The sequence below is a fragment of the Typopeltis vanoorti genome, chromosome 5 (assembly GCF_054136105.1).
Source record: "Typopeltis vanoorti isolate ZY-2024b chromosome 5, IOZ_Tvanoo_1.0, whole genome shotgun sequence".
Lineage (NCBI taxonomy): Eukaryota > Metazoa > Arthropoda > Arachnida > Uropygi > Thelyphonidae > Typopeltis > Typopeltis vanoorti.
This window is the reverse complement of record NC_143553.1, coordinates 146077444-146101409: the sequence shown is the minus strand read 5'-3', so window position 1 is coordinate 146101409 and position 23966 is coordinate 146077444. Positions and strand designations below refer to the sequence as shown.

Sequence of the window (23966 nt, the reverse complement as noted above, 5' to 3'; positions counted from 1 at the left end):
TGGTAGAGAGGATTCAGAACAATGACCAAGCTGGTGACAGGTCTGTGGACTGCTCTGAGGATAGGTCGAAGGTGTATAGGTTACAAAGTTTCGTTGATAGGCAATAGAAACTTAACACATTAAAGAGGGGGAGGTTTATAAAATGACTCCTTGGAGTCATTTTATGGATCTCCCTCAATGGAGTTTAATGACTCCTTGGAGTCATTAAACTCATTGAGGGAGGTCCTAAACACCTTACACAAAACTTCCACAGATGAGTTAGTTCTGTCATATATATTGAAAAATTTCCTTTGCTTCAATTTTATAAACCTCCCCCTCTTTAATGTATTAAGTTTCTATCATCTTCCCTCTTTTCTGCCTATATGTTCCTCAATGAGTTTAATGACTCCAAGGAGTCATTAAACTCCATTGAGGGAGGTCCTAAACATATTAAGAGCTATTCGGCATTCACACAGTATCCATCATACTTTGCTTTGAACTCATTCACAGTCATGGCACCCACAATTCGGGCAGCTTATTCCACTCATCTGCCACTCTCCAAGTAAAAAAACCAGTTCTCTAACATCCTTTCTAATCACTCTTGCTCAGTTTCCATGGATGGCCCCTAGTTCTCCACCACTAGACTGTCCTGAAAAATTTCCTTTGAATTACTCTTGTAAAAATCCCTCAGTAATTTGAATGTCTCAATCATATCATCCCTTTTCCACCTATGAACCAGTTTCTATAACCCACAAATCTTCAACCTGTCCTCGCAAGGTTCATTCCATAGATCAGATACCATCTTGGTCACTCACCTCAGGATCCTCTCTACCTCCTCCCCATTAAGAAGAAACCCTGGTGCCCAGATCTGGGCACAGTAGTCAAGATGTGGGTCTTATTAAGGCTCAATAAAGAGGAACAATAACCTTCTTGTCTCTGCTCATCAACATATTCTTCAGTAACCAAGTGATCTGATGGGCTGAATTAGCCATCAGATCACTTGGCTAAATCAGATTAGGGTAAGAACAGATGGCATCAATGGCAATATCATATTAAAAACAAGGATATTAAGAAAGAACTTGACATTGTTGGCATCCAGGAATGCATTAGCAGAGCTAATCTCAGGTGGTATGGTCATTTAAATAGAATGGGCAAGGAAAGATTAACAAAACAAATGTTCTCTACCAGGTTGGCAGGAAAATGACAACCAATATAGGTGGATTGATACGCTAAAACGTGCCTTACATGATAGAAATATAAGATCTGATAATGTTGGAGTCTTGACAAGTAACAGACTGATTTGGAAGAAAATTGTAGATGGGAAGTTAGTAACGATGTAGATTTTTCATGTATCTATCATCTTCATGGAGGTCAGGAAAATAATAAGGATATATAAAATATTTCAATCACTCAAAATGAAAAATCCACATCAGTTGTGGCATTCAGTAGAAATCAAATTCCTACCATGTACTATGATATCCTGTATACTCCTGAAGAGTACATGGTAGGAATTTGATTTCTACTGAATGCCACAACTGATGTTGATTTTTCATTTTGAGTGATTGAAATATTTTATATATCCTTATTATTTTCCTGACCTCCATGAAGTCATAACTTATCTTGGGAGGTCAATGCTAGACAAACATACCACTCTTTAAACTTGTCCACTATTTTCAGTATTACCACTCCTTCAGGCAATTCATTATACAAAAAAAAAAAAAAAAAAACTTTCCCTCTTTCTTTCAGCTTCCTTGTGCAACTTCCAGGGATGGCTCCCTTCCACTTGTTCAACCATATGCAAAATTTACCTAGTGTCAATCTGATAACCTTTCAACAGTTTAAATGTCTATCACATCTCCCCTCCCCCTTATCTTTTATCCACCAAACTGTAATTTGCGTGCCTTCAGTTTCTCTTCATAACCAATATTGTTCAGTTCTAATCATTTTCATCTCTACACACTCTCCAAGGTAATTTCATCCCTTTCAAATTAGTGATCAGATCTGAGCACAGAAATCTAGATCTGGTCTGAAAGTTTTATACAATTGACCACCAGACTTCTCATGGTCAAGGTTCTCAACATTGCAGCCATTTTCTGAGATGTCTTCACAACTTCTGCAATGTCTTTGGAACTTAAAATCTCTATCTGCAATTCCCAAGATTCTTTGCTTTCTCCACTTCTTCCAGTATAACCCCAACAAGTGAGTATGAAGCACCCACAGTTAATCCCAAACTTTGCAACCTTGCATTTAGCTGCACGAAACTGATATCCCCATTCGTTTACCCATCTTTCCAACTTCTTCAAATCCTTTGAAGAGCCAAAATATCAGTTCTATTACTAATAACCTCCCAAGCTTCATCTGCAAACAACTGAATATTTCCATGTAGTCCAGTGACAATATGACTGACATGAAGATTGAAAGTAACAGTTTGTACTGAACCTTGTGGAACTCCACTTGTAGCTTTCCTAGTCCTTGATACCATTTCTCCACATAGAACTGACCTATCAGAAAGCCAGTTTCCAATCCAATTTGCTAACTAGATATCCAAACTCATATTGCAACTTAAAAACAAAGTCATGTTTGTCCATGTAAAATGCTTTGCAAAATAATAATAAAATAAAAAAATAAAAATAAAAAAAAAAAACCTTATCTTCTACTGTGTTTATTCCATTGTAAAAAGGCATCCAGATTACTAAAACAATATGTGACATGATAGGTGAGTTTATAGACATGCTGGCCTATATAAAAATTGCTCTCATCTATCTAGTTTTGTATGAGTTTTTCCAGTTCTCCCCTAAATGTTAACAACCAGAACAAATACAAACTGGCCTGCAGTTTATCTCCATTCTACTTTTATGCAATATCTTGCCCTCCTCACTCTCTAGGAACTTGCCTCAACTGCCAGGTTAATGGCATGGTTGGTTCCAAAGTACATTCCCTTAAGATGTGGCAAAATTTCATTTAGTCCCCTTACCTTGCTGACATCTAGTGTATTCAGTATTTGGAATACATCCTCTTTTTGTGTGGATTGATATTTAATTACAATATGTCTTCTGGTTTCCATAATTCAGCCTTATGAAGCATGGAGTGTCTTCAGATTGCCAACAGATTTTTTCATAGCTGATTTAAAAAAAAAAAAAAAAAAATTCATCAGCCATGATGAATTAAACATCTAAACATCCCTTTACAGACTTGTAAGGGGATGTTTAGAGTATTGCTATCATACTGATAAGGCATGAATTTATAGGTATGTGCATTTTCATATTGATTTCATTACTTCTATTTTTATCCTAAAAATGCTTTCTTTATTTCATAGTGGAAAATATTAACTTTTTTTTTTTGTTTCTGACAGGCAAAACATTCCTAAACCTGATATTTATTATGGTAAAACTACACGAAAGTCTGAACGTCAAGATAAAAGATCATCAGTTGTAAGCACAACAGAAGAACCTGGAAGTATTGTACAATTAAAAGAAACTGAACAAAAAGTTATGGAAAGGCTTGCAGTTGATGTTTCAAAATCAGATGAACAAAATTCAACTGCAGCTGATATGACTGAACCATCAAAAGCAGCTGAAGGGGTAATTTCAGAAGAGAAGCCAACTAAGGATTCAGTTAAAGATTTTGTTTCTCATATTGATAAAATGTCTAAGTTTGAAAAATCTTTTGAAGCTGAACATGATTTCCAAAAAAGGACAAATGGTATTGGAGAGACTATTCCTACAATGGAAAAATCATTTTCTTCTGACTCTCAAGTAGGTTCAGAGAAGTTGCACCCTGAAAGCAGAAAGGAAAGAATGCTTAAACGATTGTCATATCCAATGGAATCTCTCACCACTTACACTCAGTCTTCAATTAGTAAGATCCTGTCTTCCTCTCCTAAGAGTTTTGTTGACTTTTCAAGTGGTTTGTTTGTTCGTACCTCAGAAGAAGATGCTAAAGTCAAGGACACAGGGATAGCAGTTGCACATGCACCACCAGAAGTTCCTGAATTAAAAGAAGTAAAAGAGGAAGCTAAAGAAGAAATTAAAGAAACTGAGAAAACCATAACTGAAGCAGCTGTTACAGAAGAAAAACAAATACCTTCTGAGTCCCAAAAGCCACCAGGGGAAACCTCTCTTGTAGGATACAAAAATATGGTGGAGCAGAAACCGGATCTGTTTGCAGTTTTAGATAGTAAGAATTTTATCACTTTGGTATTTTTATTTAAATTTCATTCATATTAAACTTTGACATTTCAGTATCTTACTAAGTGATAATAATTTATGCTTTAAAAACATCAAATATCAGATAATTATTGGCATTTAGGATCTGCTCTTTATCTTTGTCATGACTTCAGAAATTCCTAGTTTTAAATATCTAACTTTATAAAAGTTAGATGGGGGGTGCTTAAGGGTCAAAGCTGTATAACTGAGAGGAGACCTCCACATAGCCTTTAAAGGAATGCGGAGAACCGACCAGGGCTTCTGACCTAATGTCCAATCCTCACCTTCTCGTGGTGCACCCTGTTGGGTATCTACTTTGATACTGAACGAACGAGGATGGGCTGGCAATTTGGGATTTAGCCGACCAAATTGTATTCTTATTGGTTAAACCAAAATAAAAAATGATGGTACAACATGACAAAATTTCATGCCGGCTGGGGCGTCGCCCGGTTAAACAAGGCCCCCGTTGTTTTCGCCAGGGAACCAGGGCGAACAGCGAAAAGTCAGCTACTGGAACAAATCTGAAAACAAACCCCAACTCAACATCACCAGAGTTAAAGATCGGTACTATCAACGTAAGAAGCCTGAATGGCAAAGAAATGGAGCTAGCTGAGGAATTAGATAAGTACCAGATCGACATAATAGGGGTGACTGAAACAAAAAAGACCAAAACTGGTGAGATCTTTCTGAGCAATAAATACAAAATGTTATATTCAGGCAATAACAATCAAGGAAAAGAAGGAGTAGCCATAGTATTCAACACAAAATACGAGGCTAATCTTCTTGAATGGCAGTCAGTCTCAAGTAGAGTAATGTGGGCAAATATGAGAATGGGGAACTGGACAATGAGACTTATTTGTGCCTATGGTCCCACAGAAGGTTCTACTAAGGTAGAAGTGGAGGAATTTTTTCAGGCTTTATAAAAAACAACTGACACAATGAAAAAGGAAAAGTTGGTCCTTGTTGGGGATCTAAATAGCAGAGTAGGAAATGATTGTGAGACATACAAAAATATTTTGGGAAAATTTGGAGAAAAGAGCAAAGCTAATAATAATGGCAAATATCTGTTGGATTTCTGCTCAGGACATGGACTGGTTATTACTAACACCATGTTCCAATATAAAAATGTGCACAAATTCACATGGAGAGAAGAGGCTAGGAATAAGAAAAGTCTCATTGACTATGTTATTGTTGATAGTGATGTCTTCTTCCTGGTGCAGGACACCAGAGTGTACAGAGGATTTGAAATTGGAAGTGATCACTATTTAGTCTTGAGCAGGATAAAATTGAATTTCATATTGAAAAGAATAACATGTAAGAAAGTTTTAAAGCGAATAAAAGTTGAGCAGCTCTCAGATATAAACTGTAGACTAAAATACAGAAATATTATTGAAAAGAAAATGAAAGAGTTTGAGAACAGGAATCAAACCTTGGAGATTCAGTGGCAAACTCTGAAGGAAACATTAATTGATTCTGCCAGAGAGGCATATGGTGAGGTTGTGTGCAAAGATAAAAAAATCAGAACTCCCTGGTGGACACAGGAAGTTAAAGAGGCAGTGAAGGAAAAGAAGAAAGCATATCAAAAGTTCCTGGCAAATAAGTCAGCTTTTACTCTTACAGAATACAGAGACAAATGTAAGAAAGCTAAACACTGTGTAAAACTAGCTAAACAAAAGTCATGGGAGGACTTTGGCAAGAATATAGAAAATAAATATCAAGAAGGTGGCAAAATATTCTGGAGGTTGTTGAAGAAGCTTAGGAATGGAGGAAAGAGTGCTGTAAAAGGAATTAGAGATCATAAAGGTGAAATGAAAACAGGAGAAAAAGTTATCCTTGAAGTATGGAGTAATTACTTTGAAAAACTGCTAAATGAAACGAGCAGTGATGACAGCACAGTGATAAAAAAACACTGACCAGGCATGCAGTCAGGAATACATATCCATACTTGAAGTAGAAAAAGCCATCAAAGGCTTGAAATGTGGTAAGGCAGCAGGAGTAGATGATATTCGACCAGAAATGCTGAAGTATGGTGGTATAAGAGTCTTACAGTGGCTGCACTGCATAGTTCAGAAAGCCTGGACAGAGGGACGAATTCCCGATGATTGGAGTAGAGCTCTCATAGTACCCATATATAAAAAGGGAAATAAAACTGAATGTGAGAATTACAGAGGTATTTCCCTACGGAGTGTTCCTGGCAAGATCTATGCAAGTATACTTGAGAAACGGTTGAGAAGAATTGTGGAAGAAAAGCTTGGTGAAGAACAAGCTGGATTCAGGCCAAATAGAGGCTGTGTGTATCAGATCTTCACTTTACGACAAATAGTCGAGAAAGCATGGGAATATAACAAAGATCTGTATTTAAGTTTTGTCGATTTGGAAAAGGCATATGACAAGGTGCCAAGAGAGAAGCTATTCAATACGCTGCAGTTATATGGTGTCAATGGGGCATTATATCAAGCAATACTTTGTCTTTATTTGAGTTGTGAGTTAGCAGTTAGAATTGAAGGAAGTACAGGAAGATGGTTTAATGTTAAATCTGGTGTGAGACAAGGATGTACATTATCCCCTCTGTTATTCATTATCTATATGGATCACATTATGAAGGAATGTGGTATTAAACCTGATATCAAAATTGGAGATGTTAATGTCAGCTCTTTGCTTTATGCGATGATGTTATACTTCTAAATAAATCCGCTACAAGTCTGCAAGATTCTCTGACTAAATTGAATAGCTGTTGTAATAGATATTGTATGAAGGTCAGCAATAAAAAGACAAAGACAATGAAAATAGGCAGAATCATTGAAAATGTCAACTGTGTTGTGAATGGAGAACCTGTGGAACAAGTAAAACATTTCAGCTACTTAGGCACAATTTTTACTGAAGATGGTAAACTAAATATAGAAATAGACAACAGAATCAGCAAAGCTGGTATCGTGGGAAGTCAATTGAATAAATTCATATGGAATAAGAAAGAAATTAGTCGGAACACTAAATTAGCTGTATACAAGACTGTGTTCAAACCAATTTTAACTTATGGATCTGAGAGCTGGGTCAGAAGTAAAACACTTGACCAAAGACTAGAGACCGCAGATATGAGAGTCCTGAGAAAGATTAGAGGCGTGAACAGATGGCATCAATGGCAATATCATATTTTAATATATTAACTTGACATTGTCAGCATCCAGGAATGCATTAGCAGAGCTAATCTCAGATGGTATGGTCACTTAAATAGAATGGGAGAGGAAAGATTAGCAAAACAAGTGTTCTCTGCCAGGTTGGCAGGAAAACGACCCAGAGGAAGACCAAGATATAGGTGGATTGATACGGTACAAAGGACCTTAGACGATAGAAATATAAGATCTGATAATGTTGGAGTCTTGACAAGTAACAGACTGATTTGGAGGAAAATTGTAGGTAGGAAGTTAGTAATGATGTAATTTTTTCATGTAGTACTGTCACATCCTGTACACCCCTTGAGGGTACATGGCAGGAATTTGATGATGATGATGAACTTTATAAAATCTAATATGTTAATAGGTAAATTGAAATTATGTATATGATTAATCTAATAATAATATTCAAGTGTTGGGATGGCAGTTATAAAGCACATAAGAAATGCCAAGGATATTAGTCAGAAAGAATGAAAGTAAGTTGCTTGCAGAATTTCAAAGAAGCTTCATTTGAAGTAATTTGTCGTTGCCAGCAGTCAATCAACAATAATCATTGGAAAAGATGATAGAACAGTTTAAAATCTATATAGGAGCTAGTAAGCAAGATGACATACCATCTCTAAAGAGATCTTTATGAAATCTGAAATCAGAGCTATAGATGTTTACAAGTTTATCCACCGGAAAATTATGGCCCTTAATTTCATTATAACGTTGCATCATGCAAATCTTACTGCTATCAGTGAATGCTCCAAATGCTCCCACATCCCTTAAAAAATTTAAAATGTGCTGCTACCTTGTTACTGGAGTGGAACAAGGGAAACCTTTTCTGTGGGGGGGGGGAGGAGGGGAATCAGTTAAATTACCTGAAGTCAGTGTCACACTCAGGATTTAATCTTGGAGGGGACAGAGTACTCAAGATTTAATCTTGGAGAAGGGGGTCAAGTTGAGTAGACGATTTGAGAATACACACCACGCATTGAATTCGACCTATGACTGAGCATCTGCAGTGATCGCCAATACATGATACCCGTGATCTCTGGCCCACTCTGACAAACAAAGTATCGCCCGAGCACTACTTTGTTCGCCTTGCATTCACAACGGCCATGATCCCCAAGAGCCAGAGGGTATTCCCATCTTATGTGAATGCTAATTCATAAGTAGTATAGAAATAGAAGACACGACACAACATAAATAATAATAAAAAAAAAAAAATTAATTAGGAAAAGATTTTTGGAAAATTTTCTAGTCTTTTTTTTTTTTCCCTGTTTGGAGGGAGCCAGGGCCCCTTGGCCCCCTCCCTGGGTGTGCCAATGCCTAAAGCTCGTTTTATAGCCAAATTTGAGTTTGGATGTTACCATGAGATTACTGCCTATCAGACAATGTTATTTCATTATTATCATCTGGGCATCTCCATGGAAACAAAACTCATTGTGGGAGATCCTTTATTTGCACACTAGCCATCATTCACACAATAAAGGAAATGGAAGAAATGAATGAACTTATCATACCTCTCCTTAAACTCATACACTGACAAAACATTCAAAACCACTTCTAGCAACTCATCTTACCCATTCACCATCCTCCAAGGAAAAAATAGAGTTCTAACACCATTTCTAACCACATTCATACACAATTTCCATGAGTGCCCCCCCCTCCTCATTGTCTCCCTTCTTGTCATATATTGCAAGTCTTCAGTGTCAATCCTATGAAACTCTAACTTGAATGCATGTATCATATATCCTTGTTTTCACCTATTGGTTAGTTTTTGAAGCCCATATTTGCCCACAGACAAACTATTCACATAGAGCACATTCCATAACCTGCCACAGTCTTTATCACTTTCCTCTGGATCCTCTCCACCACTTCATCCCCAATGAACGCAGATGTGGGCATCCAGATCTGCGTTCAGTAGTCCTGATGTGCCTTATTAAAGCCTTCTAGAAGGGGAACAATAACTTCTGTATCTGTTTGTTAGTGTGTTCAACAACCATGTAATCTGATGTGCTCTTTTGGCTGCCTTCTAAACTTCAATTCTCTGGTTTTATCAGTTTCCTGCAGTTCATTTCCTTCAATATGGTACACAGCATGCGATTTCTTCTTATTGAAGTGCATCACTTCACACTTGGCCACATTAAACTTTCAGCCATTTACATTTGTCTACATTTTCTCATAGAATTAACAATATTTACTCATGGAATGAAAGAAAAAAGGGTAAAAGAGGACATCTTGAATGGCTCAAGAATAGCAATGTATGGAGATTCTATTAGAGGATTGGTTAATGAGAATCCATAAGATCTGCTATCCAGGAGGGAGAATGAGCAAAATAATTCATGCTTTGGACATGAGGAAATAGGCAAGAGAACTAAGTGGTTGTTGGGACAAATGATTTAAGTGGACATAAGGAAAATGTAAGGGTGAATATCAGGAGGTTATTGAGTAAAGTGAAAGATAACATAGTGAGAAAGGTTGTCAATGTTTTGCCAAGGTGTGACATTGAGTTGAGACAAAAAGCCAAAATCATGAATGATATGCTAGCAGAGCTGTGAAGGAGAAAGGGAGTACTGTTTGTGGATGTATGGTATGTATTTGAGGGAAGAATGGAATTATATAGACGTTATGATGGATTACATTTTGAATGGCTTTGGAGTGAGTGACTGAACTGGAGACGCTTACTAGATGGAAGTGTAGTGTGTGATGCAAGCAAGAGATCAGAAGTAAGAAATGATGCGAACAATCAGGAGAATGGTACTGAAGAGACAAGTGCTTGGTGATGGAAACAGCAGTGTGAGAGACGAAAAGAAAACAGCAATCCAAAGAACAAAAAAAGGGGAGGGAAGAATGGGTGGATAGGGTAGCATGGCATAGGAAGAGTATATGTTGGAAGTAAATGTTATCCTGTCCACCTGATCAGCATAGAAATGAAATAGATTGGGATGTAAGTGGAGAAGTTAAGACTGAGCATATAGGTGGTAAGGAAATCGCAACCAAGTGCCTTGGGTAGTACTGGTTGGACCTAAAAGTAAACTGCTATTTATTTATAAATGCTAGGAGTATCAGAAATAAGGGAGATGAAATAAGTTTCGCTGAGTTTATTCATTCCGAAATCATTGGAATAAGTGAAACATAGTTGAATGAAGATATATCCTAATGGGAATAGAAATGGAAGAGTACAGTGTTTTTCATGAGGTTAGAAAGGGGGTGGGGGGATGTTACTGATGATAGTAGGGGAATAATGTCCACATAAGGTAGTCATGAAAGAGGGAAATAGTGGCAATGGTTATGGGGCGGTGAGGTGGAGATTGACAGGAAGACATATTTAGTCAGATGTTGCTATAAGCAAGGAAATGTGAAGGATGGTGAAAAAAATGTATAGACAACTTTGTTTTAGTAAACAAAGGAAGGGTAATTATTATTATGGGCTATTCTTAATTATGGAGGTGTAGATTAGAATGAAGGGATAGCATTTGGGGATAAGGAAAATGAATTTGACTTCTTGAGAGAACTATCTCAGGCAGTATGTACAGCAAGAGAGCATGTGAGGATCAAGAGTTCTAGATCTGATTTGATCAGAGGATGTAATTGTGAATGGGGTTCGCACTTTTCTCTAGTTAGTGTTATGGCTAGCCATATACAGAATTCTGTGAGTAAAGGATATGTGTGAAGTACTAGGCTGCTGATTATGACAAACTTAGTTGCAGCTATGCTCCTAGGAATGGGGAGTTGAGCAGTAAGGAAATAAATGCTGCTTGGGAACTGACATAGAAATACATAACAGCAACAATGTGTGAATGTATTCTGAAGGTCAAAAGGCTGAAAAAAAGTAGGTGTAAAAATGAATGAATGAGGGGATTAAGCATGAAATCTGAAAGAAAGCACTTTGGAGGCAGTACCAGATAAATAATGGTAATAATCAATTAGACAAGTTGTCCAACTTATAAAGAGTAAGTCAGGAGAGTGACTTAGTAAAGAAAACAAAAGCAGTATGAGCAGAAATAAATCAGGCAAAGAAAAACTTGTTTTTTTTAGATATGTAGTAAGTAGAAGAAAAAATGATTATGGTAAGATGAAGACGAATACCTCAACAATGTCAATTTATAAGGGTTTTATAAGAGGAAGGTGTGCTGCAGAGGTGTCAGTTTTAGGACCATTGTTATTCAATTCATGTGTTAATTATGTTGGAATGCGTTTAACTGGTAATATGCAGCTGTTTGCAAATGATGCCAAATTGGGAAGAGCAATGCAGAGTCAGCACGTTATGGCTGTAAAGCCATAATGTGCTGACTCTGAATAGATTGCACAAATGAACAGGTAAATGGAACTTCAGTTCGATGTTGCAAAGTGTAAGGTTTGAAATTTGGTAAGCAATGATGAGATGCAAAGTATACACTTGGAGGGGGAACTTTAAAGGAGGTAGAGGAGATGAGAGATCTGGGAGTGGTGGTGGTGGACAAGGACCTGAAATTCAGGGGACACATTTTTCAACTTGTGAAGATATGTTGGATAATGGCAATGATGCAGAGGACTGACATGCAGAAATAAAGAGGTTATGATGCCATTGTATAAGGCCTTGATCAAGCCTCATATGGATTATTGTGCAGAGATTTGGTCACTGGTTTTCATGGTGATGAGGGTATGTTAGAAAGGGTCCAGAGAAGATACACAAAGGTGGTCAGTGATCTTTTGAATGTCAAGTGTGAGGACAAATTGAATATAAATTGCAAAGAAGCCTCGTAAATAGGAGGGGAAATATGGTTGACATGGAAGAGATTTTTCATAGAATAGGAGGGGAGGGGAGGGAAATAGAATAAGAGGCCATCCCTGGAAACTGTATAAGGAGTATATGAGCAGAGGAGTGAAGAGCAGGTTCTTTATATGGAGAGTTGTTGGAGAGTGGAATGCATTGCTTGACTGTTGTGAATGTAGACATTGAATCAGTTTAAGGCACAGTTAGATGAGCTTTGTGTGCTAGTGTACAGAGGTCAGATATTAAAAATACCCAGTCTATTAATTATTATTTTCTATTAATAATTATTTTAATATATTCTATTAATTATTTTCATGGCTTCTCCATGAAAATAATTTTATTAAATTAGAGCCTTCATATCTCCTTAGGAAACAAGCATCCTGTATTTACTTCTCCAGAAAGACCATTCTTCTCCCAATATCCAGGCATCTACAAGACCTATCCTCTCCATAATTGCAAACCTTTTTGGTATGTTCAATTATTATGATCCATGGAATATCAGAAGGATACTGGAATATTTTGAACAGATACAGTATATTATGATGAATCATATCCTCAAAACAGAAGGAAACAATCTTACTACACAAGAATTTAGGAGCCAACCATTCATGGAATCAACAGCACCAATAAACACTAACCTACTCTTAGCTCCCATGTATTCATTGCCATAATAAATGTAGTGTTTTATATTAGGCATTGCTCTGAAAAATGGAACTCACAAGCCACTTCATGCCTCCAGTAAGACTGATGGGATATCAGCACATATGCTAAAAAGTGTTCAGCTGAACTGTCTAATCCCTTGAGCAGGCTATATAATTTGATTATCAGAACAGGAAAGATTCCACAAGAGTGAAAAGAATGTATGGTAATCCAATTGCACAAGGGTGGTGCAAAGACTGACATATTCAACTATCGACCAATCAGTATTTCAAGAGTGATGAAGATTTTGGAAAAATTGGTTAAGGCTGCCGTTCAGAAATGGCTTAACAGAGAATCTGTACTTTGCAACAAACAGCATGGGTTTACTAAAGAAAGGTCATGTTTTAGCAACTATAATAATGCTACCACTGCGTTAAACAAGGGAATGGATACACTGATACTTTTGGATTTTACTAAATCTTTTGACAGCATACAACATGGAAGACTGTTGCATAAATTAGAGAATATGGAATTGGATTATAAACTATTGACATGGATAAGAGAATTGCTGATGACATCAAAATGTCGATATGGAGGGTATGAATCTACAAGATTCAAGGTAATGAGTGGTGTGTCTCAAGGATCAGTCTTTGGTCAATTGTTATTCAATCTGTACATTAATGACATTGGGAAAGATTTGACATGTGATATACAGTTATTTGCTAATGATGCAAAGAAGCATGGTAATCAGGAGTGCTGCTGATGCAGTACTTGCAGAATGATTTAATAGGATGGAATTGTGGGCATGTGAAAATGGCTGTCATTTCAATGACAAATGCAAGATCATGTATTTTGGTGTGATTAGATATTCAATGTGGTATTATATTGGTGAGATTATGATTGAAGAAACTGATGAGGCTAGGGATCTTGGAGTTTTATTATTATTATTACCCCAAGACCTCATGGAGTCAAAGACTCATCTGGGAGGTCCTTTTATCACACACATCATCATACCATGTCTTAAACACAAACTCCTTGCAGACACCACACTCTCAGGCAAGGCATTCCAATCATTCACAACTCTGCACGAAAAAAATCTGCCTCTCACTCCCTTACTCACACCCTCTTTATAAAGTTTCCAGGGATGACCTCCAGTTCTCCCCTGATCTCCCACTATTCTCTGTAGAACTTCTCCACCATTGATCCTATAACAACCCCTTACTAACTTGTAGGTCTCTATCATATCTCTCCTATTCCTCTTGTCCACAAGACTCTGCAAATTGCATCTTCTCAATCTTTCCTCGTACTCTACATTCCAGAGGACAGAAACTACCTTAGTTGGTCACCTTTCGACCCTTTCCAACATCTCTTCATCCTTCTGAATACCCGGTGATCAAATCTAGGCACAATACTCAATGTGTGGCCTAATCAAAGCCTTTACAATGGAACAAGAATCTCCCTACTTCTACACGTCAGTGTCCTCCGCATCATTCCCAGAAGCCTTTGTTTTGTCTTCACAATTTTGGCTATCTGTCCCCAAAATTTTAGATCCTTATCCACTATCACCCTGAGATCTCTTATTTCCTCCACCTCCAACAATATATCCTCACCAAGCATAAATTCTGCATCCCATCTTTGTTTTCCAAATTCTAAAAACCTTACATTTTGCAACATTGAATTCTCATTCCCATTTCCATGCCCAATCACTCAGTTTATTCAAATCTTCTTGTAAAGCCACAACATCTTCACTACTCTTCATGGTTCATCCCAACTTTGCATCATCTGCAAACCATTGAATATCTCCATCCAAATCTTCGCCAATATCATTAATATACAAGTTAAATAGTAATGGCCCTAAAACAGACCCCTGAGGCACTCCATGACTTTCCTTTTCCTGGATATCGCACCCCCATGCACAACTTGTTGCTACCTATCAGATAGCCAGTCTCCAATCCAATGCACTAATCTAATATCCAACCCCATCTGCTCTAGTTTGACTGTCAACTTATCATGAGGTACTCTATCAAAAGCCTTTGCGAAATCCAAGTATATTACTGCGTATCCTTCTCCTCTGTCCAAGGAAGCAGTCACTTTATTGTAATAAGTAAGCAGATTACTAAAACATGACCTCCCTTTAGCAAATCCATGCTGTCCATCAAAGATAATACCATTGTTGTCAACCCGACTCTGGATCCTAGTTCTCACAAGCTTCTCCAACTTAATCACAACACCTGACACACACAGGTGTTGTGTCAGGTGTTGTGATTAAGTTGGAGAAGCTTAATCACAACACCTGACACACACAGGCCTATAGTTTGATGCTTGAGTTCGATCACCTCCTTTATGAAGTGGCACAATCTTGCCCTTCTTCCACTCCTTAGGAACTTGACCAAGTGCAAGACTCATATTAAAAAAATATGTCAAGGCAGATGTTAACTCCCTGGCACATTCCTTCAGAATACGTAGTGATATATTATCTGGTCCCAGCTTTATTAACTTTATTAACATTTAGTTTACTCAACTCCCCAAACACCTCTTCCTCACTTACAGTAAGTATCTCCTCCCCATCATCAACTGCTCTCAACCTCTCCATGAAGTTGCATTCACAAGAATGAACTACTCATTTAGTATCTCCACCACACATTCTGCAACAGCTGTCTTTATACCATTTCTCCAATCAATGTCATCCTTCCATAATCATTCTTTCTTTTGCTGACTACATATCGAAAGAACTTCTTAGGATTCTTTTTGGCTTTGTTAGGCAACTGCTGTTCATACCTCTCTTTATTTATCCTCACCAACCAAGTCACCCTCCTTGCCTGGTCTTTGTAGACCTCATGGAATTGGTTATTTCTACTTCTCTTATGCTGCCTCCACAATGCCCTTTTTCTCTTTATCGCATGCTTAATCTCTTTATTCATCGATCTCACACCTACCTTATTTAACCTTCTCACCCTTTAAGTACATTTAGACATTGCATCTACTAGACAGTTTTTGAAAATTCCCCAAGCTGCACTGATCTCTTTCCCAGCTAACTCCACGTTCCATGCTACACCTGCAAGCTGTCTCCTGAGCTCTTCACAATCATCCCCCCCCCCTTGTAGTTACACATACCCTTTTCTCACAGAGGTCCTCACACTGCTGTCAACCACCCAGGTAATCACTTCATGGTCACTCTCACCAATTGATGGATGATTTGACACCTCATTTATAATTACATCCTCTGATGAGATGACCGAATTCAAGACCCTCAATCCTTGTGTGCCCCCCCTGTTGCATAATGTCTGAGGTAGTTATCCCTTAAAAACTCAAACTCATTTTCTTTACTTCCAGTTGCTATCTCATCATTCCAGTCGATATTGCCATAATTAAAATCACCCATAATGTGATCACCCCTTTTCTTATTTGCTTGGCCAATTTAATTATACATTTGATTATCACCACCATCCATATTACCTGGTCTATAACAACATCCCACCAAGTATTTGATTCCATTCACCTCTATCTCACACCATACTGCCTCAAAACCACTGGCACTATTTCCATCTTGCATCTCTACTTTGTATGGATATAACTCTTTCTCTATCATCAATAACACTCCCCCTTCCCTTTTTACCTCTTCTATCATCATGATACACATCATACCCTTCCATCTCTATTCCTGTCAGGATGTCATCCTCTTCCAACCATGTCTTACTTATTCCGACAATCTTTGGGTGAACAGATGCAATTAGTGCAACCATTTCATCTGCCTTGTTTCTTATACTTCTAGCATTTGTATACAAACACAACAGCTCATTTCTGGATCTACAGCTAGTTCCACTGATACCACTAACTCGATGTGATCTCTCCATGCTCGACTGGGACCATTTCCCTTTCTGCTTCTTAATTTTAGAACCCCCTTCAATTCCAACCATTTGCCCCTGATCCCAGGTCATCCCATTCCTTTCCTGTCTACACATGCTCTCACCTCCTCTTTGAGCATCCACCTTTCTCACACTGTGTACTCCTGTCCACCCTGAGCCTCCCGATTTCCCTGCTCCTCTTGCACACCCATTCTCTCATTTTCTAGTACTACTCACTTTTGCATTCATTACCACCTCAATTTTTCCTGTCTTACTCTCCTGCTTTTTCAAATCACTTCCTGCTTGATCTGATTTATTCTATCTACTCACTTCTCTACCTTCCAGCAGCAGTCTCTCCAAGCTACTCACATCATAACCACTCAAATGCAGTCCATTGCTTCCATACATCTCACTTCGTCACTCAAACTTATTCCACACATTAACAAGCTGTACTCCCGTCTCCTCACACATTTCGGCCAGCATATCATTCATAATCCTTGCTCTCTGCCTCATTTCACCGCAGTCATACCTAGGCAACATGCTGACTACCCTTCCTGTCACACTATTCTCTTTTATCCTTCTAAGCAGCCTCCTAATATCCATTCTGACTTGCTCTTTATCCTCTGTCAAATCATTCGTACCTATTAAAACTATTAACTCTTTTGCTCGCTCCTGCATCATATCCAATGCCTCAATCACTACTCATTTTACTACCTGGAAAACATATCCTGTGCATCGTATCATCCAGCACACCTTTAATAATGGAGTCGCAATACAACTCCACTCGCTCATTTTTCGTTAACTCCTTCATGCCATCGTGTAGTTTAATAGTTTTTACCCGAATTTTCTTAATTTCATTCCGCATCCATTTCATCTCTTGCCTCATCCAATCCAATTGAACTTCCGAATCTCGCATCCAATTCTAACTTCTGCCACGCTTACTCACGAGCACCCTCGTGGGAAGAGTCACTACCCAGACTGGTTTTGAATTTTATTGAAGTCTCATCAGTGGGAGTCGGATCCAGAAGAGATACCCAAGTGAATAATGCTGAAGTCATGAGCCTCTATATACAAGTAGCCTAGTCATGAAGATACTTATGTTGTTTGCTTACACTTAACATCATATCAAATAATGCTAATGATTGGGAGAACCCTGACATACAGAAATAGAGAGGTTACGATTCCATTGTATAAGGATTTAAAAGAATATATCTTTGCAAGCTAAATTTGCAACCCAAGTGGGGAAAAAACCTCCTTCCTCACTCTCTAACCAAGAGAATTTTAATAATGTGATACACCTTTTTAATACTAGTAAATGTAACCTATCTGAATTCTGCATTAATTCAACCTTAGTTTCTTTTCTGAGGCTGGCTTCTGCTAATGAGACCTCAAAAGCCAAACCACTGTAGGTAGTGACCCTTGCAATAACACATCATACACACACCTGAAAGGATGTTTATTTTGCATTGCAGGATACTGAAGCAATTGATGTGAAGCCATCAGCCTTTATACACAAATAGCTTAGTCATGAAGATTCTTCTCTCAAACTTTATTTGCAATTGAATAAAACAAGAATATAATTTCTTGGCCAGTTTAATTTAGATAAGTGGTAGTCTGACACCGTGTTGATGAAATTCATCTCCTGCCTAAAAGATAATTGCAAACATTCATACCCATGGTGGGATTCAAATCTGAGTTTGTTGTAGAGGGAACAGGCATGATCATTCCGCTCACCAGGCAACCGTGTATCTTAACTTCACATGGGTTAATTTCATTGATTCCATTAGTGACAGTCATTCAAATTAGTAGTGGCTGTAATTTCTATTAAAAATTATCTTGTAATTGTCACTAAAGAGCTAAATAAAGGGAATAAGTTGAGGCTATCATGTTTCATTCCATGAGAAATGAATTGAACATGCTTTTGACTTTTTTATTAAAAAAAATTGTTCATTGTTTTCTATTAATTTAAGAATTAAGTTTCATTTGATCTTTTATTAAAGATATAAAATGATTTGCTTTTCTCTTTCAACTTAGAGTTAATTAATAGGCCAATACAAGAATATGAAGAACCACCTTTATATCTCTGTTTAAGAATGGGACGACCAAAAGACAAAAAGGTACAGTGGACTACCCCTGTTCATTCCTATGCCAAGAAGAGAGTCAAAAGACAGTATTGGTTCAGTATTCCTCACACAAGGTGCAGTATTCTTTTTGAAATGCTAAAAATTAAAAAAATGCAACTTATCTTGTATTATTATAATAAAGAAAAATGGATTAACCTTTAAAAATATTGACTTTTGTTTTCCACCTGTGCTGAGTGCCTTACCTCCAACCAACCATGATCTGAAACATTTCTTCCTTACTAATTGTATGTTTTCATCAATTATTGTCATATTTTTCTTTTAATATATATTACTCCCACATACAAAAGGCAGAAGGGTCTATAGCAAATAAATGCTGTATGTGGGCAAGGATCAGGAACAGCATAATCTGATGTTCTTCGTGAACTGTTGGAGGTTGGAAATGCTTCACAGGAGTACTCATCCACACAATTGAGCTCAATGGAATGAAAGATGATTGGGAGTAGCAGTTTTTGTGAGTGTATAGCAGTGGCGGCTAGGGAAAATTTTAAGTGGGTGTGCTGCATATACAAAAAAAAAAAAAAAAAAAAAATTTTTTTTTCATAATCATAACGAATTTATTAATAAATAAATTTACATATTAAAAATTGCTTTATTAAAAATATTTAATCCTCGCCACAAACAAACACTAATAATAAAAATTTTATATCAATAGCAATGACAAGCGCAAACGAATATCAGCTTTAGATCGCAGTGCATTTGTTTTGTGTAACAATAATTGAAAAAAATAATTCTTTTCATATTTTCAATACTTGTCATAATTCAGCCTTGTATCTATAATAAATAATTGTTATTTTAACAAAAGATTTACAAAAAATAATTCATCACGAACATGCACCAATAATAAACGTTTCATATCTCACAGAAATAATGCGCGTAAGCATACTAAAAATACACTGCCGTTTAGGCAGTGTCGGAATGACGTGACGTGCAATGATAAGCTCAAACGAATATCGGTGTTAGATCGCAGTGCATTTGTTTCGTAATCTAAAGCGTGAATCAAACAATTCCCATTACTAACTATTCAATCAATGTCAAAACATAAGCTGTAACCTTTAACATGTTGTATTGCATTTATATAATGTTGGAGGCTTAATGGAATGTATACAGCACTCAGAAAGGATTAACATAGGTTTAATACTTCCTATATTTCGTCCTAGTCACCAGGACATCTTCGGAGATTACAAAAACAACTAATGTAACATGAACACAAATATACAATACTAAGCCCAACCACGTGGGTGATACTAAAGTCCTATCTAGGTGGAGCTTCTAGGAAACAGCAGCAGCTCTCAGAAATCAACCAAATCTCAATAAATATGGTTGCATTGAGCTTCCGAAGATTTGGGAAACACTTATCACCGGAGGTCCCACCTTACATTCCAGGCCACCTACAACTGCCCTTAGAGGGTGCTCCACCTAGATAGGACTTTAGTGTCACCCATGTGGTTGGGCTTAGTATTGTATAATATTTGTGTTCATGTTACATTGGTTGTTTTTGTAATCCCTGAAGATGTCTTAGTGACTAGGACAAAATATAGGAAGTATTAAACCTATGTTAATCTTTTCTGAGTGCTATATACATTCCATTAAGCCTCCAACATGATGTCCTCACAGCACTTAAGCCTCTACACATGCATTTATATGTTGTGAGCATTGTTATTTATAAACACAAACAAAATTTCATTTCATTTTTTCCTTGGGGGTGCTGCAGTGTCGCAGTGCTTATGTATATGGGCTGCCACTGGTGTACAGTTAGACTGTCAAAGGATATCGAGTGAATTTCTGTGGTTCTGGCATAATAGGCATAATGGATGCTAGTTCTGCCTAAGGAGGCATAATGGATGCTAGTTCTGCCAAACAGCAGCCATGGAAATCTGTAGAAGAGAATGCAGAAATTGATCCATTATGGGGAAGTGGAATCTGAACTACCCTTTTCCGAATAGCATCAAGAATTTTTAGGGAGGTCCCACTCATGTTTATGGTGTACCACCTCAAGCATGAGTGGTATTTCAAGCTTGGCCAGATTTGGGATTTATATAGGGAAACTATTCGGAAGAGCAGAAAAAGATTCTAAAGTTTTTTGGAAGCTGTGCTATAAAATTTGATGCTAAAGAAGGTTGGAATAAGAATAATTCAAGATGAGAGATTTGGTCTTGACTGTTGAGCTGAGCATTATCAAAAGTGGAGAAGATCCCGAGGTCTCTTTTGTGAGAAAATAAGCAGAACCTCCCACCATCAGTCTGACTTCATGATGGTCAAATATAATAATAATATCACTTCATGATCACTCTCACTAACTGGAGGAAAGAGCAAAATGCTCTCACAATTGCATCCTCTGAAATGATAAGATCTAAATCTCAACCCTTGCATGGCTGATCTGGTTGGCTGAGTTGTTAGTGTATCTGCTCTCCTGCTAAAAGGCTGCAGGTTTGAATCCTGCTATGGGCACGGATGTTTGTGATTGTCTGTCAAAATACTAGTGGTGGGCAGTAGATGGCATAGATGATGTCATTTGCTGTAGTTGGAGTGTTGAGTGGTGGAGACAGTTGTAGAGTAGGTGTCCTCCCTCGATGAGTCTTTGGAACACCTTGGAGGTGTCAATAATAATAATGTCCTCCTTTACATACTGTCTGAGAGAGTTCTCTCAAGAACTTGAAATTCATTTTCCAGATTCCCAAATGCTCTTCATTCTGAGCTATACTGTCATAATTAATTCCTCATAATAATCGCCCTTCTCTTTTTTTCACTAACCCAAGTTGCTTATACATTTCTTCATTACCATCTTCCACATTCCCTGACCTACAGCAACATCCAACTAAGTTTCTTCCTATCAACCTCCACCTTGCATGACACTGTTGGATTCTGATTATGTAGAGATTAGAGTAATTATTATTTGCTTCAGAATCCAACATGATCTTCCATCACAAAGGCTAGACTTGTAAATATTATTTAACGTAAACTTATTTTACAATTTAATATTCATATAACTACTTTAATTTTGTCTAATATTTATTTAATCAAGATATATGTATTAATAATGAAAAGACTGTATTAAATATTAAGCTATTTTAATTATTACTATGTTAATATTATAAGAACTTGTATTTGATAATTTAACTGCGCATTATTTGAAATGTAAATATTCCTTATTTATTCCTATTTGTAGAAGTTTAGCGTTATGCAATAGCTCAATTTTATTATATTTTGTTTGGTTGTCATGGAAACGTATGTAAGTGAACGAGCGCGTTTTTGGAACAGAACGTGGGGAGAAAGCTGAAAGTTTACTAAAAAGGAATTAGTTAAAGAGATCACGAAGAATTTAGGCAGGAAAAACTGATATAAAAAGTGAGGAACGCTGGAAAAGAAGCATTAGAGATTTATTAGAGAGGGATTGGCATTAGGTTGGAATCGGGGCATTTGAAAATCACAGTGCGATAATAGCGAGTTGGCAAGTCACTCAAGCAGCTAAATAAAGTCTACTAGTCGAGAAGCGGTTAGCTTATAAGTTTTGGAATAACAAATAAAGCTACGGAAGATAGCTAAGTGATTACTTGAGTTGAGATTTAATTTCAGGGCCGACCTGTCAAGGACGCACAGAATCTTGAAATAAAGCACGGAGTTACTAGAATAGTAGAGGCTGTAAAAATTGAAGTTTACCATTAGCTGTGCTTAGAATTATAGTTCCTAAAGAATTAATTGAATGCTGGAGGAATGAAAAACTGTGCATATAAAACCTAAAGTTAAGGAATTGTGTATTGCCTTATTTCATGAGTGATCAGTAGTACTTTATGCAACAATGTTTATGTGTATTGTGACGGATGATTAATTCAGTTATTGCTTAGAAGAATTTATTTAATGAGTGCCGTTTACTGTTTAAAGTGTTTACAGTTGTAAAAGGTGTAAATGTATAAGTAGATGAAGATAGAAGATTATCGGTAAGATTATTCCAACCATTAATACGCGTGGATTAATATTCCTATACAGAGAAGTGTGCGAGTTTCATCCTAGAATTTCCCTATACTAACAGTAACTATTTCGGAAATTAGCTGAAGTGTAAATTTAAAGGTGTTTGCTTGTAAAGTAGTGTTACTGTGATTTTATTGTATTTAGAACTTAAAGAACTGTGAGAAGACTGTATTACAGATAACAGAATTACCATTGTCTGAGTTTGCATGACTTTATTATCTGAAAGGCTGAAGTGTTTATAATAACTTATTTAGTATTTTGATCTTAAGTGTATAATTTGTGATTTTAAAATTAAATGTTTGTTTTTGTTTATCTAAAGTTGTATTTTGCCTGAATCTCTTTTACTTCACCATTCATAAAATATTCGAACCAATGCGGGTGAATTAAGTAAGTCAAATATACTCGGCCAGTATATATTTTAAGGAGAGATAGTTGAAGGTTGATTTTTCTTCAATTCTTGAACTAATTCAGATATAGAGTGGTGCAGTCTATAAATATAAATTTTCTCTATATTTGTATTAGAAATCAACTAGCAACCTTCTATTTTGTTAAGAACATCGTAATAGTGATCATGTCGGATCCATAGCATAGATTAAGAAGTAGGATCCAACAACACTGCCTCAAAACCATTGCCACTATTTCCCTCTTTCATGTGTACCTTATGTTGACATAATTCTCCTACTATCATCAGCAGCACTTTCCTCTCCCTCCCTTGTCCTTTTTATCGTTGCAAAAAAAAAAAAAAAAAAAAAAATGTACCATCTAATGTGGCAACCTTCTACAATAGAGCAACAAGAGCAGTGAATGAGGATAAGGCATACTATCATTTTTCCAAAGGCATTTGACAAGATGCCACATGACAAGCTGATTTTTAAGTTGCATCAAATTTTGTCTGCACAGTTAGGCTAGTGGCTTTGCACTTCGCAACCATATGGCTGGCAAAGGAGTGTCCTAGGTTCGATTCCCGTTGATGACGTGAGGAGCTTAAAGATCTTCCTCAGCCATAACCAAGTTAGCCGGTCTTGGGCATGGACAGCAGGGTTTTTTCCGCCAGTTTATCTGGGGTCTTTCATCCTGCAAACAGGCCCTGTGAAAGTACATGGATTACAGTCAAGAATACTTTGAGGTATAGGGCTGACCATCTTATCCTCATATTTCATTTAAGAAATCCAAGCATGCTTGGAAGGTTGTGGGCCTTAAAGTCCTGTTAAAGCCACTGGATGGATCATATGGGTTTGGATATCAGGTTAATGGATTGGTAACTGGCTTTCTGA

The 23966-nt window shown here is 37.2% G+C and overlaps 1 protein-coding gene across 6 annotated transcripts in view; it reads left to right on the top strand.

Moving 5' to 3' along the window:
* The window catches only part of LOC150106916 (oxidation resistance protein 1A-like), a 324024-nt gene that overhangs the window by 217389 nt on the left and 82669 nt on the right, over window positions 1-23966 (top strand). For all 6 annotated transcript variants that reach the window (XM_090393372.1, XM_090393376.1, XM_090393375.1 and 3 more), the window contains 2 exons: window positions 3332-4155; window positions 18617-18779. In XM_090393372.1, coding sequence (XP_090249498.1) covers window positions 3332-4155; window positions 18617-18779 — 987 coding nt within the window. The remainder of the gene's footprint in view (window positions 1-3331; window positions 4156-18616; window positions 18780-23966) is intronic.